Source organism: Vollenhovia emeryi, unplaced genomic scaffold (genome assembly GCF_000949405.1).
Source record: "Vollenhovia emeryi isolate VEMERY1.0 unplaced genomic scaffold, V.emery_V1.0 DF939124.1, whole genome shotgun sequence".
In the NCBI taxonomy this organism is placed as follows: domain Eukaryota; kingdom Metazoa; phylum Arthropoda; class Insecta; order Hymenoptera; family Formicidae; genus Vollenhovia; species Vollenhovia emeryi.
In genome coordinates, this window is record NW_011967242.1 from 1,826,037 (window position 1) to 1,843,108 (window position 17,072).

Genomic DNA, 17,072 nt, shown 5'->3' on the forward strand with positions numbered 1-17,072 from the left:
GCTGCGCCACGGAGAATGCTTAAAGAGAGAGAGATAATTAACGCTTTAACAGTAAACGTTTCGTGATTTTAACGGCCGCCGGTACGCGAAACGCAGCTAACTGTTTGCGAAGGAACGCGAACACTCGGGTTGCCTCGTACGGAGATGCCGCGGCGAGTATCAGCTTAATTTTTAATCATACAAATGTAAACTGTCGCTACAAACGCAAATGTCAACTCGCTGTGCCCACGACGCTAAATTTCAGTTGTTTATACAACCTCAACTTATTTATCTTTTACATTTTACGCGTGTAATATAAGAAAATTTGAAAAAAAAACATTAAATCTCTGATTCGCGAGTAAAAAGAAATTATATAAATTACTTTCAACGAGCTCGTAATGTCGAATTATTACTGCTATTATTACTTCGAATAAAGCGACGTCACGCTTCAGCCACCGAAATATCGAACTTGTTCGTAAATCTTGCTTCCCGAATTAATTTATTCGAGTCCACGCCTTTAAGCATTAGCAGCTTCCGAAATTTACCTTAGTTGAAATTAAGCTCAGTAATTTTGCACGCAGAGTAAACCGCTGTATAACGTTGGTGTACAAAATTAAGATATTAGCAGGAATTACTGAATGTTAACTTCAATTTGGATTATTGCATTAGAGTATTAAATCCTATTTAAGCAACACCGCTAATCCCACAACTTACGATCTATCCGCTAAACTCCATTTACATGTTTTACAAACACACAATTCAAAGAATATATAGGAAGAAAGTTGTACCGTGGGATAGACTCATAATATGAGATAGCGGAGTTCGCGCTAAAGTAACCCAGTGAGAAATGATTCGTCGATCGATGTCGAAACGATGTCGAATCGACATCGATACCGTCAAATTGACGTCGATTCGACATCGTTTCGACATCGATCGACGAATCATTTCTCACTGGGTAACAGGCATCGTCTGTTGGTCCCACCGTGACCAACTTGTCAAGAGAATGAAACAATCTACCCTGAAATGTAAGAATCAGGATACTGCTAAATGACGCGCGCGTAATGCATTGTTCTAGTTGTTATAGAAAAAAGTATTAGAGCGCTAAGACGGTATCGCGCCCTTAAGTGCCAGTCCACAATAGAGATTTAAATCCTAAGCCTTAAGAAATTGACTAATCACAGTCGCGCATTCTACTCATACTTGACCGTGATTGGCCAATTTCTTAAAGCTCAGGGCTTAAATCATCTATTGTAGACTGGGACTAAGGGGATGCTGGAGTGGTTTGATTTACCGACAGAGTCGCATATAGTTTTTGGGTTTGTAAATCTTATTTCAAATTTTCACACACATAATGCGATACGAACTTAGACTTCAAACCTCAATGTTTTTTATATTTGAAAATATTCTACTATGCCGTTCACAATCCGGTCTGGTACCATTTTTTACATAAATGCCAATAATAAGATTTACAAAAGCTGTATGCGACTCTGTCGGTAAATCAAACCACTCCAGCATCCCCTTAATACTCTAACGTGTTGCCGCGCGTTACTTGGTAAAGTGGAGCGTGCGAATTTCCGTCGTCAGCGGTTTTAACCCCTTAAGTAATATCCGAAAAAGTATGTCTCGTCTAATCGCGAACGAATGCTTCGCTTACGTTGCAGGTCCAACAAGCTGAAGCCGTTCTGGCATGGCGTGAACGAGCGCATACCGGTCATGGAATATCTCTCCTCCGCCCTTCTGTCTTCCGAATACGATCGTGCGCTTGCTCGCGCCCTCGCGATTCCGGAATGCCCGGTGGTGCCATTCTTCGGGGCCTTCCTGCGCGAGCTGCGGGAGGTTATCGCGTGCGACGTAAAGGTAAACGCCAAAAAGAAAAAAAAAGAGCATCACTCGCACGATATCGCGCCCTGTGTGTGTACTTGGAGTTTGTAAGAAAACGCTTGCACACGCTTAAGTAGAATTGATTGTTTCACGTCGTCGAGGAGATTGACATTTTATTTATGGTTTGACTACGTAAATTTAAGCACTGTTAAATATAGGGTGTCCCAGGGGGAAAGGGGGGGGAATGGGACGTATATTCATATGAACATTTTTGCTTAAAACGACCGATGCTGTCACCCCCCAGAATATTGACCTTTCCCCCTGGGACACCCTATATAGAGGAAAGTCCCCTGTTTATGAGATAGCGGAGTTTCCGCTAAATTAATAGGCACGATCTGTTGGTTCCATCGTGAATTTATTGCCCTTGGAGTGAGATCTGTTTAGCGGCAAATTGATTGTTAGATCGTGCAATCGTGGCGGAAAAAGATTTGTCGTTGAATTTGGACGTTGAAGACTCGCTATCTCGCGTTAGAAGCCTATCTCATAATAGGGAACTTTTTTTCTATTACGCATCAGCGCCCGTTTCTTCGTCCTCCCTCGGCTCTACTTCGGATAATATTAACCCCGCCTACCACGAAGATCGCCACCAACGTGAGATAAGGGCCCGGGATCTGTGCATGCGTCACGCGGAAGACTGGTTATTTAGATAGGATAATGCAACGCAACATTTCGCCAGGTAAACCTATCGCTCTATCTGATGTCTGGGGACGCGTGGGACGACGAGGGAAGCTGAATCGAGGAAAAAGCCCATAAGTAATTGAGCATTTTCGCGTTTTGGCAGGCGGCCAAAGAAGTTCGGCCGGTGATATACAACATGTCTCTCCCGATCGCATCACAAGTGGGCTTGTAGAGAGTAATCGAGGGAACGAAGGACGGTCGGCGACACGGCAAATTTACTCCGTCCCTCCAGCAACATTTGCATGTTCGAAAGATAGCGGAGAACTTGGCCGCTGCGGCGAATTCGCTTAAAGGCAGGGGGAGGACTGATAAGAAATTAGAGCAAATAAAAACTTGCGTTAAGACTCGGAAGTGCGCATCCAGGCTTACGAGAGTCTCGTCCGAAGAGGCGGTGTTTTAAGATGCGATTACACGTGCCGGGCGAGGGATATTTTAAGAAAGTTAGAAAGGGCATTCTTAATAAGAGACCGTTCATTTGCGAAATAATCGTTGTGCGCCAACGTCGCGCAAACTACCAAACAGTTTGCCAGCGTTACACAAGCTATCGACACGAGGAGCGAGATCAATCCTCGAGAATCGCGGAGGGGAGACAGTTTGCGTTTCAAACAGGACCATCTCGAGCGCAAACGCCTGGGAATGCGCATCGAAATTCTTCTACGAAGTTTCACGAAGAATAGCAGCGGAAGGACAGCGAAGCGAAGGGCCGCGCCGTAAAAGCGACAAGGAAAGGGGTTTCTATCGGCCTCCAGCAGCTACGATGGTTGTAGGCCGGCGGAAACTACTTGCTCTTGTCGCTAACGATCGTCATCGGGGAACGAAACGGCGTCTTCCTCGGCTTTTTACAGCGTCACGTTACTCCATGTTTAAGAGCGTGTTCGGATGACCGCAACGAAAATCAGTACTGCTAAAAGCGGCCCATGAAACTTAAATTGCACGAGAAAATCCCAGGGAGCCGCCCAGTCGTTAAAACCAAGCACGTGTTCACCGCCACGAGTTTGTAATTCGACTCTCCGTTCACGTGAAACAGCATCGCGAGGTCGCGGAGGGTTTGGTTCGAGAAGGGAGGACAAGGGCGCGAACGAAACTTTATAAGATTTATTAAAATAAAGCTCATCCTAATTCGCGTCAGAATTCAACACAGAATTCCGTTTACAGTTGCGCGCGTGGCACGAAAAACATTTGACGAGTTTAGAAGAAAATGTGTCGCGCATGACGACGTCGAAATGCACTTTCATTTTGTGTCCTGACGCGAATATCGTCTACAATTAAATGGCAAATAATACTTATTTATGTAACCTCTTAATTGAATATATTAGTTAATAATGTCATTATGCGCGCTTAACGCTAAATTGTATATTAAATTATACAACGCTTTTGTGTTCATTTTATATTTACATTTCATTTATATTCGCGATCCTCATGTTGGGCAAATAAAACTGTAATCACACAGAATGGAGGCCGTAACGCGCTATAAAAATATACGATCTAATTAATTCTGTTAATTCACCGGCAAAAAAATTTACAAAAAATTGTTGTTTACACATTTTTCTCCTCAAAATAAATACACGCGCGAGCGCGCAACGTCAATTCGGGGAAATTATTCAATTACGCGTCTCGCTGATGGAAAGCACAGCGGAACGCATAATTTCTGGGGCGCGAGGCTAATCAATCCACGACGTGATCATTTACAATGTCTCGCTGGGTTGATCGCTAATTACATTCAAATGAATTCGACATCGATTGACATTACGGGAGCAAATGTAAACGATATGCCTTGCCTTGAGACTATCGAAGACGCGGCAGGTACGTCTCATTATCATTGTCTCCCCCCCCCCCCCATTTCTCTTTCTCCGGAAGGTGTGATCTGCCAAACCGAATGTATCCACGATGCGGATGTCGCGGCTCGCAAATGGAATTCCAAATCGACGACGGCGCGGCGCAAGGATGCGTCAGACACCAAGCCTGCGATATGCGTCGTTCCGTTATCCAGCTCTGTGTGTGTGTGTGTGTGTGTATGTGTGTATGTGTTGCTGGTTGTCCCCTCATCGGCACGTACGTCCTTTGGGGTGCATTTCTGTGGGGGGAGGTAAGGAAGGAAGGATAACGAGGTTGAGCAACAGACATCGAGAGAGTTGCCTTCGTCCGTCCGACGTCACGTCCGACGCGGATGGTCTCGAGCTTTAAACTCCGAAGGGGCAAATATTACGGCGTCGCTCCCTGTATGTTACCGTATTTCCGGTGTCCACATCGTTACTCGTGGATAATGCCGGGAGGAAAGTTATGAATAAGCGTAGAACAGTAGCGCGAATTACGTGAGAAGGACTCGTGTTCCTGGAGGAGAGGGTGAAAGATTTTTTTTTATCCCTTCAGCTCTCGCGATAACATTATCCACGAAGGCTGCTTAATTTTTATCAACACGCGAAAACAGTTTTGCAAATCTTACACGGTTGGAAAATTTGTGTTTTCTTGTTAAAAGAAATGCCGGTTAAAATGTTTGTGACAAATGTTTAACACAGTTGTGTGTTAATTTAACATATTGCTCTTGTCTTAATTGACCCCGAATGTAAAATTATTAAAATAAGTAAAAAAGAAATGTTAAACCAACGCAATGTATACTTATTTTTTAATCTTACACAATACATATGTTCTGCGTTATTAGTAACAAGATTTATCTGTTAAAATTTACAGAATAAAATGTTGATTTTATTCTATATAACATAAGTGAGAGTGATTTCGAACCGTTATTTGACTTATTACATCTGTAAAATGTAAAAATTACATTTTTTAACATTCATTTTGGTCATTAAAAATATGTTAATTTTACACAAAATGTATTTCAAATTATTTTGAGATTTGCATTTATTTTGTGTTAAAATATTAGCAGAGTATTAGTGTGATCATTTAACGTATCCACATTATGTTAAATTAACACAAAAATTTGTGTGGACCGTTAGAGACATGTGATATCTGTTTTAACACAAATTTTTCAACTGTGTACCTTATATTGATAGAGAATTATTTTAATCAAAATAATTATTTTGGATATTCTTGTTTTTTTTTAATTCTCCCTCTGCGCCGAAACGCCGTGGACTACACTGCCATTTGGCGTTTATTTTGGCTATCGTTCATTGATAGAGGTGTGACATTTTGTTGTTATCTTTATACGCAAAATATCGCAAAATGCCCCAGGAACGTTTTTAATGTCATTTCTTTACACTTTGGAGTCCCCAACTTCGTTTTAACACGTTTTTAAAACGCAAAATGGCGTCCAAATAACGTCAAAAATCGCAATTTTGCTTAGTAAACGTTTCTAACGTCAATGTTGTGTCACTTGTATCAGAGAAAAGGGTTGAAAATTATTAAAAATCAACTCTGCAAGTAAATATTGTATTTGAAGGATTGATACCTTTTTCTTGTCACTTTGATATCAATAATTTTGCTAGAGATTGTGAAATGTTACCATTCAGTTCTTTTTGTTCAATTTTAGGGCTAAGCCAAAGAGATTTATGCCCAAGACTTCTTTCTGTTTACTTTTTTAGACATGTTACTGCTTTTATAGCCTGAAAATGACATGTACTTAATTTCAGTAATTTGTTCCATGCTATTTTAATATATTATGTTTTATGTTACATTTTTAACATATGCTCAGCCTCAATAAATGTTCGTAAATTGTTCTGTCAAAACATTAAGTCGTCTTATTGAAGCCCTGCCCACCTCTGACCACGGCAATGTCAAAAATATTATCAAATAACGCAAAATCCGGGAAAACAAAACGCAAAAGATGCCAAAAGAATAACATCCAAATGTCACACCTCTATTCATTGATCATATTATATAGATACATTAGTCGCTTTAAGTGCAACGATTTCAATCAAATCTGGAGAATAATTAGAGGTGCAAGGTACTTGCAATAGAATGTGCAGAATGCGAGCTAAATTACTTTTAAATGGGAGAGACACATTCCTGATCCGTTTTCAAATATAACGCGAGGAATTTTTGTCACAAAGAGACGTAATAACATTTATAAAAAAACAAGTGCCCTACTTTGGAGGCAAGCGGATGCTAAATAACATCTTTCTCCCTCCAATTCGATCTTCTTTGAGATAAAATTTTTATGAGGCGTGTTCCCCAAGATATCCCCGACCCTTGTGGCACGAATGTTAATTCTCCCGTCTCGCCTGTACTACACCTCCCAGTTTGCGGGACAGTTCGGCTTTCCATCAAAACCGATATCGCGTCGTTCGATCGCGCGCGACAAGTTCGGCGCCTCCGTCTCCAGGGGAGCGTTAAATTACGTCTCAACAGAATTTCTTACCCGCGAGCGGCTCGATCAACATGTACCCAAATTATCCCGCCGGCAAATGTGTTCACGCGTGTTTCAGCACGTTTGCAATTTGGCCCGCACGACTTAGCGGCTTTGGATGTGCCGCCCGATGCGACGCGGGTCGATCGGCGGGGGTAACACGGCGCGATAAAGCGAAACAGCATTACCTTATGACGCCGCGTCGTCGAGCGATCGCTCGATATATATCCACGCGAGATTAAGGTTATCGGATAACAGTTAATTATAAGCCGCATTAAAGTTCTTGCTACTGGCGCGCTTCTAGCTTACGGACCGGTAGACGAGCTTCCGAGCTTCCGAGCGATTACTTGTATATATAATTTGCGTTAACCTGGGCTTAAGAACTTGCCCGCAAAAACTCAAGCTGTACTTTCGAAATATACCGTTGGAGGAAAGTCCCTTATTATGGCGACAGTCTCCTAATACGAGACAGCGGAGTTTCTGATAAATTAATAGACACCTTTCGTTGGTCCCACCACGAATTTATTATTGCACTTGGAATGAAATCTGTTCAGTAGAAAATTGCGAGGAAAGATTTGTCATCGAATCTGGGCGTCAAAAACCTACTGTCTCATATTAGAATCCCATTTTATAATAGGAAACTTTCCTCTATAAATATAAGTCACATTAATTGTTACACGTACTGAGAATAATTGTATTTACGAGAGGATGCCAAGTGCAATTCCACACACTTTAACGTATCGTTCGGTTCATTAATTGAATTACTTTCGCGTCCACCGCGTCTCGCGAAAGCGTACGTAACTGGCGGGGAAATCTCGCGGAAAATTAAAAATAAGACCAAGCACAGTTTTCCACCGCTTTCTCAGCGCCGTGTATATTTACGAGACCGCCGAGAGATTTACACTTGTGAAAGCGACCTTTATATATGCTACCAGTCATCAAGAGATTTAAAGGGCCATCCAGTGTTCCTGTTGATGAACACGCGAGAGTGTATTTCGAGCTTGTGTTTCGAGAGCAAGCCGTAAGCTATTGATTCCTATTTCGAAAGCCAAGTTCCTCTTCTAGGAACAAAGGTAACTTCGTTACTCGGATTATCGAATCTACATCCTCGAAGCGAATATCTTGCCGCAAACAATGCACTCTTTCGAGGTGTCGTCATGCTTAGAATCATATAAGCAGGAGCTGGAAAAGTTACTTTATAAAAGTATCGAGTTACAGTTAGTTTTTTTCGCTAAAAATGTAACTAGTTACGGTTACAAGTTACCAATTCTGAAAAGTAACGCGTTACAGTTGCAGTTACTCAAAAAATAACGAATCGTTACTTTCCCTTACAGCACACAAATGTTGAATCAATATCTCAGAAACGTACCATTACAACGTTGCAATATTACATCAATGTTGCGAAATGCAGATTCAACGTTGCAAAGATATCGCAAAAACGTTTAATGTCCGCTGAATTGTAATGTCTTGTAAACGTTACAATTCAACGTTCAGAAAACATTGTTAAATTATATTGAGCTAACATTGATCGCGTTTAGTACAATATTTTTTACAACTGTTGAAAGTGCAGAAATTGAATTGACTTATTCCATTAAAATAATAATCCAATCTTAGCTCAGAAAATATCTGACCGTTTAAAAAAATATATATAAATTTCATAATTATACATTTTTTTAAGTATCTATTTGAGTGTCAAAAAATAATAATTTGTTCAACGTTGTTTTAACGTTGCAGCAACATAAAGAATCAATGTACAAACATTAACCTAGATGCAACGTAAAAAAGATATTTATACTTCAACATTCCACATTGCAACGTTTCAGCAACATTAATTTAACTTTCTGCTGTACAGGTTTGCAGTTGCTTTCCTGCAATGAAAATAAAAATATCAAATCTGCACTTGAATTGTAAAGTGTCGATAAAGGCGTTTATGCGCAAATGCAAGGCCTAATGCGATCTGTGGAGGTTTAAAATACATATAAAGTAACTCATAATGTAACTATTAAATTAGTTACTAGTTACCGAAAACATGTAACTGAGTTAAGTTACAGGTACAGATGGAGAGAAAGTAACAAAGTTTTTTTACCAATATCTTGTTAACATAACGATATTGGCCAAACGAGCGATATGAGATCAATGGCAATTGTGTCGAAAGAATACTTGAAAAGGGTCCAAATCCGGGACCGAAACGTCGTTGGTTTTTTAAATAAAAGCATTGGCCAGTGTAGGTAGTTCCGAAAAACTATATCATTGGTTTTATATTACTGGCGATAATAAATCAATTCGTGAATTAACGAAGTTAAGTTAGGGTTATCAAAAAAAAAGTAACTGCAGTAACTGTAACTTCGTTACAAGTAACGAGCTACTTCCCAATCCTGGATATAATGTATGTACGTGCGAAACAACAGCTGCCAGTTCTTTTGTGCTTCCGTGAGCCACCGATTGTAACGATATATCGGAACTGGCACCGATTAATTTATACATGTTAAATATTATAGTATAATTTTGTGCGCTCTGTACTGTATTGTAATCCTCTATTTTATAATCTCACGTGAAATGTCCCTTGCACGTTGATAGCAAATTGCTTTAATAAACAAATCATTATCATATCCGTCTTCTCGCTTGTTTTCTGGCTGCGCAATGCATTTTTTAAATGTCACGTTACGTCATGTGAAACTGAAAGCTAATTTCAATGTCACTCCGAACAGACCGTTAAAATTTCAAGCTCTCGCATTTTTTTTTATTAATCAATCTCGACTTATTTCCGTATCCTCCTTTTTTTGTTCCCTAATTGTAGCAACATCGCATAAAATCAAGAAAAATCGGAATAGATTTCTTTTAAAAATACACTGAGAGACCCATTTTGTTGAATAAAACGAAATAATTTGATGGAATCGTTTTGTTCACTGAACATGTAATTCGGTTGTACAAAACGAAAAATATGTTGCTGAAAAGAAGTTAAATGTTACAACAACTAACTATTTTGTTTCCATGAGTTGTTTATCTGAACAAAATTTTCTGATTGAGATAACAAATTCGTCCATCTCATCACGTCCTAAATAATTGCGCTTGTTGCGTATACTAAATCGTTTAGTTGAATATAAAAGGATTCTGCGCGTGTTCACTCGACCAAATTTGTGTGTTAATATAAGTGCAGTTTAATTCTTTTCGCTCTGTCTTATTATAGAACAGCAGCTATTTATATTTTTAGTAACCTTTCAATTATATGCATTCTATGCCCGGCTGAGAAAGCTATATTATTTAAATCGAAGCCGTTTACTTTGAGCATGGTATAAATTGCATTTTCATGATTATTTTGCCTAGTCTACCTGAATTACACGGCGTGAGACCGCGATAGAAGGTCGATCGAGGCTCTGCCATTATACAGACAATTTTTGTGCGCGACAAACTTAATTGTAATTCCTAAAGGAGCATCGCCGGCTCGGCGTGTTTCAGCCCCAGCCCGAGTACAAGGAAAATCGCGAGTCACCACGTGCTAGCGTTAAGGAGAGCGAACCTCAAGAACACGTGCCTTCCTCTGCGCCGGTCGCCAGGATCGCCGTCGAGAGTAACACAGAGACGCCGTCGGGATGGAGTTCGAGGAGTGCATCCTTGAACAAACCGGAGAACCCCATCGTACCAGCCATCACACCGGCAGCCATCGCGCCAGTTATCGCACCAGCCCACGATACAAATTCCGTTCTCGACAAAGTCGCGCTCTTTCACAAGGTGAGGACACCCGACCGGCCTGCAGGGCCGCGTGAGGAGCATCTCAATGAACAACCTGTAGTGTCGCGTCAAGTGTTGTCTCGCATACAAGCGAAAAAAGAGATAGATGCTCGAAATAGCGAAGCTAGTGACTCGCTAAAATAGCCATTAAACGATCGGCAACTTACGCAACAGAATTCTATTTATAATTTTACGTGATAAGACCGAGCATTGAATTGGACCAAGTTCCAGAATCGTGGACACAGGCCTTCGGAGATGTTCCCTCTTCTCGATGGGCGCGTAAAGAGTGAGAGCAGGATCGGCCCCGTTTTCTTCGCAATCAATTTTGATCGCGAAGTAGGTACCAAACGAAATGGCGTTATGAATTTTGACCGAACCTATCGGTTAGATTGTAGAAAATGAAAGAGCGCCAGATATTAATCCACTTAATCCACTTAAAACTTACTTAGGTTCATAGAAAATGCAGGACGATGTCATTAGCATCGACCATTGGGGAAACCTTTTAGTCGACTCCAACTCGGTTTTGGAATTTTCGGAGCCCGATATCTCTGGAACGTTAAATAGGTACACTCCGAGACTGACATATCTGTAATCAGCTTGACGAGGCCTTTCGTTCGGCACCTACTTCGTGTCCAAAATCAAACGCGAGGGGCCATTTGCCTATGGACACTTGTTCTCACTCTTTAAATGTACTTGAATTGACTCGACGATTTGACTCAACGAGGAATATTCTTTTCCCCCTTAAGCATCGACATGCTCGTGGCAGAGACGCGACTACCGGTTCCCTTCATCGCACCCTGAGCGTTCATACGACCGCGATCGAGCAAGCCTACATGGCGGAGGAATGCGACGAGAATGACTATCATCTTGATTTGGACTCCTACAAGCCCGTGCAGCCGCTCAAGATCGACCACGGAGTCGCTTTGTTTCCCGTCGCCGCGCCACACACTGGCATGGATCTACATCTCCTGCAGGTATGTCGCGCCACATTCTACAGATAAATACACATCTCATACGGAAATGTAGATATCGTATCGAAATGAGAATCTCGTATCGCCAATTTTACGCGACAATTATACATAAGCGGCATTTTCAGCGAGTTATCTACACGCCCGACACGTGCGGAGGCGACTTCCATTACAGTTTTTATAAAGACAGATGGCTAACGAATCGCGACGCAATTTAAGCAGCAGAGATAAACATTTTGCCCACAAATGGTCATTAAAACTTGCCTTCAACTTCAACTCACTGCCAGTTGATGAATCGCGTTGATCGGATTACACTGAGAGACCCATTTTGTTGAATGAAACGAGATAACTTGATTGAATCAGTTTGTTGACCGAACATGTAATTCGGTTGTACAAAACGAAAAATATGTTGCCGAAAAGAAGTTAAATGTCACAACAACGAACTATTTTGTTTCCATGAGTTGTTTAGCTGAACAAAATTGTATGGTTGAGACAACAAACTCGTCCACTTCATTACTAAATAATTGTATTGCGTTTGTCGCGTGAACTAAATCATTTAAAAACTTCAGAAGATTACTTGACCATGTCTGGCAAAGTTTTCTGTTTAAACTCACAACGTTTCGACCACGGTTTGTGGTCCTCTTCAAGTGATCTAACAAAGAAATTTTGCCTCGGTGGTCGAATCGGCGAGACGCCCGCCTAGAGTGTAAGGAGGTCCAGGTTCAAACCCCGGCTGAGGTAATATTTTTCGCAATAAATTTTCTGTATTATTAAAAATGCCAGGTATGGTCAAGAAAACACTGACGTTAGAAAACCGTCAAGTTTTAAGGCCCGAATTTGTGAGACCAAAGTATCGACGAAATCAATAGCAGTGATAAGTTACGGAGAGCAATGCTTCGTCGTATATTATCTGTTCAAAGTGCGCGGAAAATATCTGCGCTGAGACTTAATTAAATTTGGCATAATTAGCAATATTACGAAAGTTCCAACACAACGTAATTTCCTGCGATGACGCGCGACGCTCTCTGTGTCGCATCCGGATTATTCATCGGCAGCGCACACATACAGAGATAGGGTAGGTGGGTAGATAGATAGATAGATAGATAGATAGACAGCGGGGGGAGGAGAGGGAGAAACACACATGTACATTTCGTCTGAGATTGTCGCGATCGTTTTGGGATTGAGAGGCATTGCGTCACATAACGAAACTGCCAATTGTATACGTGACATCGCGATGCTGTGCGCGTAGTGCATCGCAAATATTGGACTCGCAGGATTTGTTGCACAATACGACGCTTTTGATCCTAACGCGCAGTTATAGGCTGCTAGTCGGGAATTAGAGATGTGCGATTTTTCTGCTGTCCCACGCCGCACGACAGTGCGCGCTACTCGACGCTATTCGCAATTATCTTACATCGCGCAAAGATCAATACAATATAAACGCAGTATATCTGACCTAGGATGTCTCGAATATTATATCACGTTACGCATTACGAAAAAATTACTACGCCGAAATAATATGAGATACAGAAAAATACCCGAGTCTTCGTAATGCGGAATTTTTTTTAGGACTTCAGAGTTTTTGTCGTCACATTCTACGGATATAATGGAGTATGGCAATTAGGAAAAGTTTCGTTGGGCTTAGCTGCGTTAAATTTAAAGTTAATCAATCATTAAAGTTTCGTTATCCATTACATTCGAGTATTTACTTACATTACCCTCGAAATGTCCTCTAATTTAAAAATTGTTTCACAATTTCTACAAATGCAATTATATATAGGATAATATAGAGAGTGCGGCAATTAAGAAAAGTTTCGTTGAGCTTAAAAGGATGCGTTAAATTTCCATTTAAAGCTAATCGATCATTAAAGTTTCGCTATCCATTCGAGTATTTACTTACATTACCCTCGAAATCTCCCCTAATTTTGAAATTGTTTCGCAACTTCTACAAATACAATTATACGTAGAGAAATTCAATAAACGATTCGAAATGTATTCGAGGAGACAAAGTGTAACGTGAATCTTTCATGGAGTGTCCTTTCAAACTGCCATTTTTCAGGGAGGTAATGCAAAACAATTATATGCACCAGCGTTGAGAAAAATATTTACATCGGAGACTCGAATCTTTCTTGTTTCATCTGAAATGAGTAATGCTTTTCCTATTTCGAGTCGGTAAGCTCCAACGTGAATGAGAATTTAATGTATCATAACGGAAGAAACATCCGGGATACAAAAGTTTAAGTATCGCGAAGCGAAAGACGACGCCGTATTCAGGAGAGTTCCCTCGTCTCGGGAATGGCTCCGTTTATTTAAATAGAACGCTACAACATTTGCGTTTGTTATCGCAATTACGAGACCGGCGCGAAATCCAGACTGATTCGTTTTAATATCTTTGTATATCATAATCTCCAGCATCGCTTTTAAACGATGCAGCGACGACGAGAATTGAAACGTTCGACAAATGTCGCCGTTAAAAATAGCCGTGGGTGTAAAATATCATGCGAATGAAAGATGTGACATTTGTATAATTGAAAATTGCAAGCGCTACATATAAATTGTATCGTATTGATCGACGCCGGGAACCGAGATTTGTAGATGAGTAGAGACGATTTAAGATATGATTCAAATTCTCCCTTCGCAGCACCGTTTACGTTCGAGCAGACGCTAGCGAGAAATTCCTATTTTACTAAGAAATTCCACAGCTGCCTTTGAAATTTAAGTGAACACCTACGCATTTTTTCTTTGATATCGTAGACAGAGAGCGAGAGCGAGAAAGAGAGAGAGAGAGAGAGAGAGAGAGAGATGGGGGAGGGGGAGAGTTCTTTACATCTGCAGTTTCGCGTTTAAGCTACATGAATCGCAAAAGAGACATGTACAGGAAAGATATTCGCCTTTCAATCCGCGTTTGCTATTTTCGCGATTCTTGATAGCTAGCTCGAGACATAAAAGGATAACTCACATTTGTTTAACTTGTACGTAACATTGAGATTGAGTACTTTCATTCAAGTACCTTTGCAAGACCCGGCGCGCCCGTATCAGCATAAAGTATCCCCTTATCCTCGGACGATTTCGAGATATTAATGCCACGGCGACGCTTCCCCCATGGTGTTGCGCCACTGAGATAAAAGATACCGTCGGCACGTAGAGCTTGCTACACGTCAAAAAGATTTCAAAGGGGCTAGCCTTACTCCCACACCTCCGGCAAGCTTCGTGGAAATTAGAGAGGAAACAGAGAAATATGCGGGAAGATGAGGAGGAGAGGAGGAGATATCTCGCCCTCCTCCTCTCTCTCTCTCTCTCTCTCTCTCTCTCTCTCTCTCTCTCTCTCTCTCTCTCTCTCTCTCTCTCTGGCAAACGAAGCAAGGCAACCGACAGAAAAAAACGTTGTAACGCAACACGCAAAACCAGGTCATCCTTTTGAATCGAGCCACCAATTGTCAGCGTTAATTGAGTGGCAAGAGAGAAGAAAAATAGGACGCGACATATTTGTGGGAAAAATGGTTCATAACGAATAAAATTCGTTATCCTCCTATCACGAAATTCCGGCGCGATCGATACACCATGAATTTCTCTCTGCTACCGCAGAACGTTCTCGGAGGATACATAACACGCGATCCATTGACTGTATGTCGCGCGAGAAATATGGGTATTTCGGGAGAATTTCGGGGGAAGTTACGCAACTTCTTCCAGTCCGATCCCCCTGCGAATGACGGCTTCTCATAAAAATAATTGATTTGGCGCCAATAAATGTCCAGGGAACGCAAACGTACAGTCAAATATCCTCGTGTAGCTACTCATCGTCTATAATACAAGCGTGATAATATTAACGAAATATCGCTGGTTGTCTCCAAGAACTTACATTTGTAAATTTTTTAATCGACGTCCATTCCCGAATTAAAATTGGATTTTTATATCTTTTATTACTTAGAGAATATAAACCTTTTTTCTCTAATTATTTCTCAGATGCAATCAATGTAATGATATTAAGGATATTTACTTGAAAGTAATCAAGAAGTAATACTTCAATTCAAAATGCATTTGGTTAGTAAAAAAAAAAAATTTTTTCTCCGCGAAAATGACTAACTATTTTTGAGATATTCACAGAGCAGCCTCGTTGATTTAGAGCATCATAAAAATTCAACGACAAATGTCAAACTTGAAAATTAGCACTTCTCCGGCGGACCAAAAAACTGCAGCTCGTAAAAAGCTACGGCTCTCTAACGTTAAAATGCGGGGGTGGCGTTTCTGAATTGAAAAGCACGTCGAACGTGCGGCCTCAAGGATAATTCGAGCGTGGCCACGGGAAAAAAAATGGATGAGAACCGCACTAACACATCCCGTAAATTAATTAGATTAATTAAATTAATTAATTAATTAAATTCCCGCTTTTCGTTTGCTCACACCGGAACCGGCGGATAATTTAAATTAATTGAAAGTGAATTGAAATTTGGCCCCTATTTCGCGCATTTTCGCAAAATTAACCGTTATCTCTATTCGCGGGAGACAGCGAGACAATTACGCGTGAGATACATTCTATATGTGCAGGAGAAATTGAAGTCTCGTCAGTATTTCAATCCCCCGATATTTCAATATTAACGTACGTATATTTTTTCCCCCCCCATCAATCTTTCGGGCGATATTGCACATTACGGGTGGCAGAAAATTGCGAATTCGAGTAACTGCCCACGTTGTCGATAAATAACTCCGGCCAAATGCACGAATTCGCGCATACGCGAGTTGCGCGCGCGATAAATGTCCACCTGTACATCGCGCTTAGACAAGACCGCATAAACGCCGTTATAAGTGCATTACGAGCCCCATCAGCGTTATAAATGCACTCACGGGGCATCTAGTACTTTGCGGGAGCATAGAGTACTTCGTGCGGCGCAATTGCGAGGATGACCTCGTAGTAGCGAGTCGTGCCTCGCACGCGCACTGAAATTAATATATTTATATTTTCAGCAGGCGCTCGCTCTATTTTCTTTTTAAACAACGATATTATCGCGATAATCCAGTGAACCGGCAATCCGGATTGTTACTGCGTTAAAAACTGGCACGACGATACTTGGAGCGAAATAGAATTCGTTGTTACGTTTATACTTTCGGATTTATATAATATTATTTCTATCGCGAGCGCGCTAGACGAAGTGCAAGAGCTTCTAACTATACGTTAACTTGCAATATAATAAAATGACGGTTATAAATACTAGATATTATTATACATTAAAATCCTCCGGCGGAAATGTAATTAAAGTAAGAGATTCTTCTTCAGAAATTCTTAACAGGGAGACGTAACGCGTGTACTCATTTAGCATTCAGTCGTTAGTAAAGATAATAACGCAATGATCGAGCGAGATAATTGAAAAGCCAGTGGCGGCCAAAATGGTGCATAAAATATCCCGCAGTGACAAAATATTACCAAGCTCGCGAAACATTAAGTATATACAAGAGTTAAAAATAAAGTTTCGTCACAAGATCAAAGTAAAATTGCTCGGAAATGTTTCAAGGGACTTCGGTCTTCCAACTTTACTTAA

At 40.9% G+C, this 17,072-nt stretch overlaps 1 protein-coding gene across 1 annotated transcript in view; it reads left to right on the forward strand.

Moving 5' to 3' along the window:
• The window catches only part of LOC105569386 (1-phosphatidylinositol 4,5-bisphosphate phosphodiesterase epsilon-1-like), a 162,016-nt gene that overhangs the window by 133,138 nt on the left and 11,806 nt on the right, over positions 1–17,072 (forward strand). Inside the window, exons 8-10 of the mRNA XM_012025814.1 lie at positions 1,641–1,836; positions 10,298–10,570; positions 11,317–11,544. Of these exons, the coding sequence (XP_011881204.1) occupies positions 1,641–1,836; positions 10,298–10,570; positions 11,317–11,544 (697 nt within the window). The remainder of the gene's footprint in view (positions 1–1,640; positions 1,837–10,297; positions 10,571–11,316; positions 11,545–17,072) is intronic.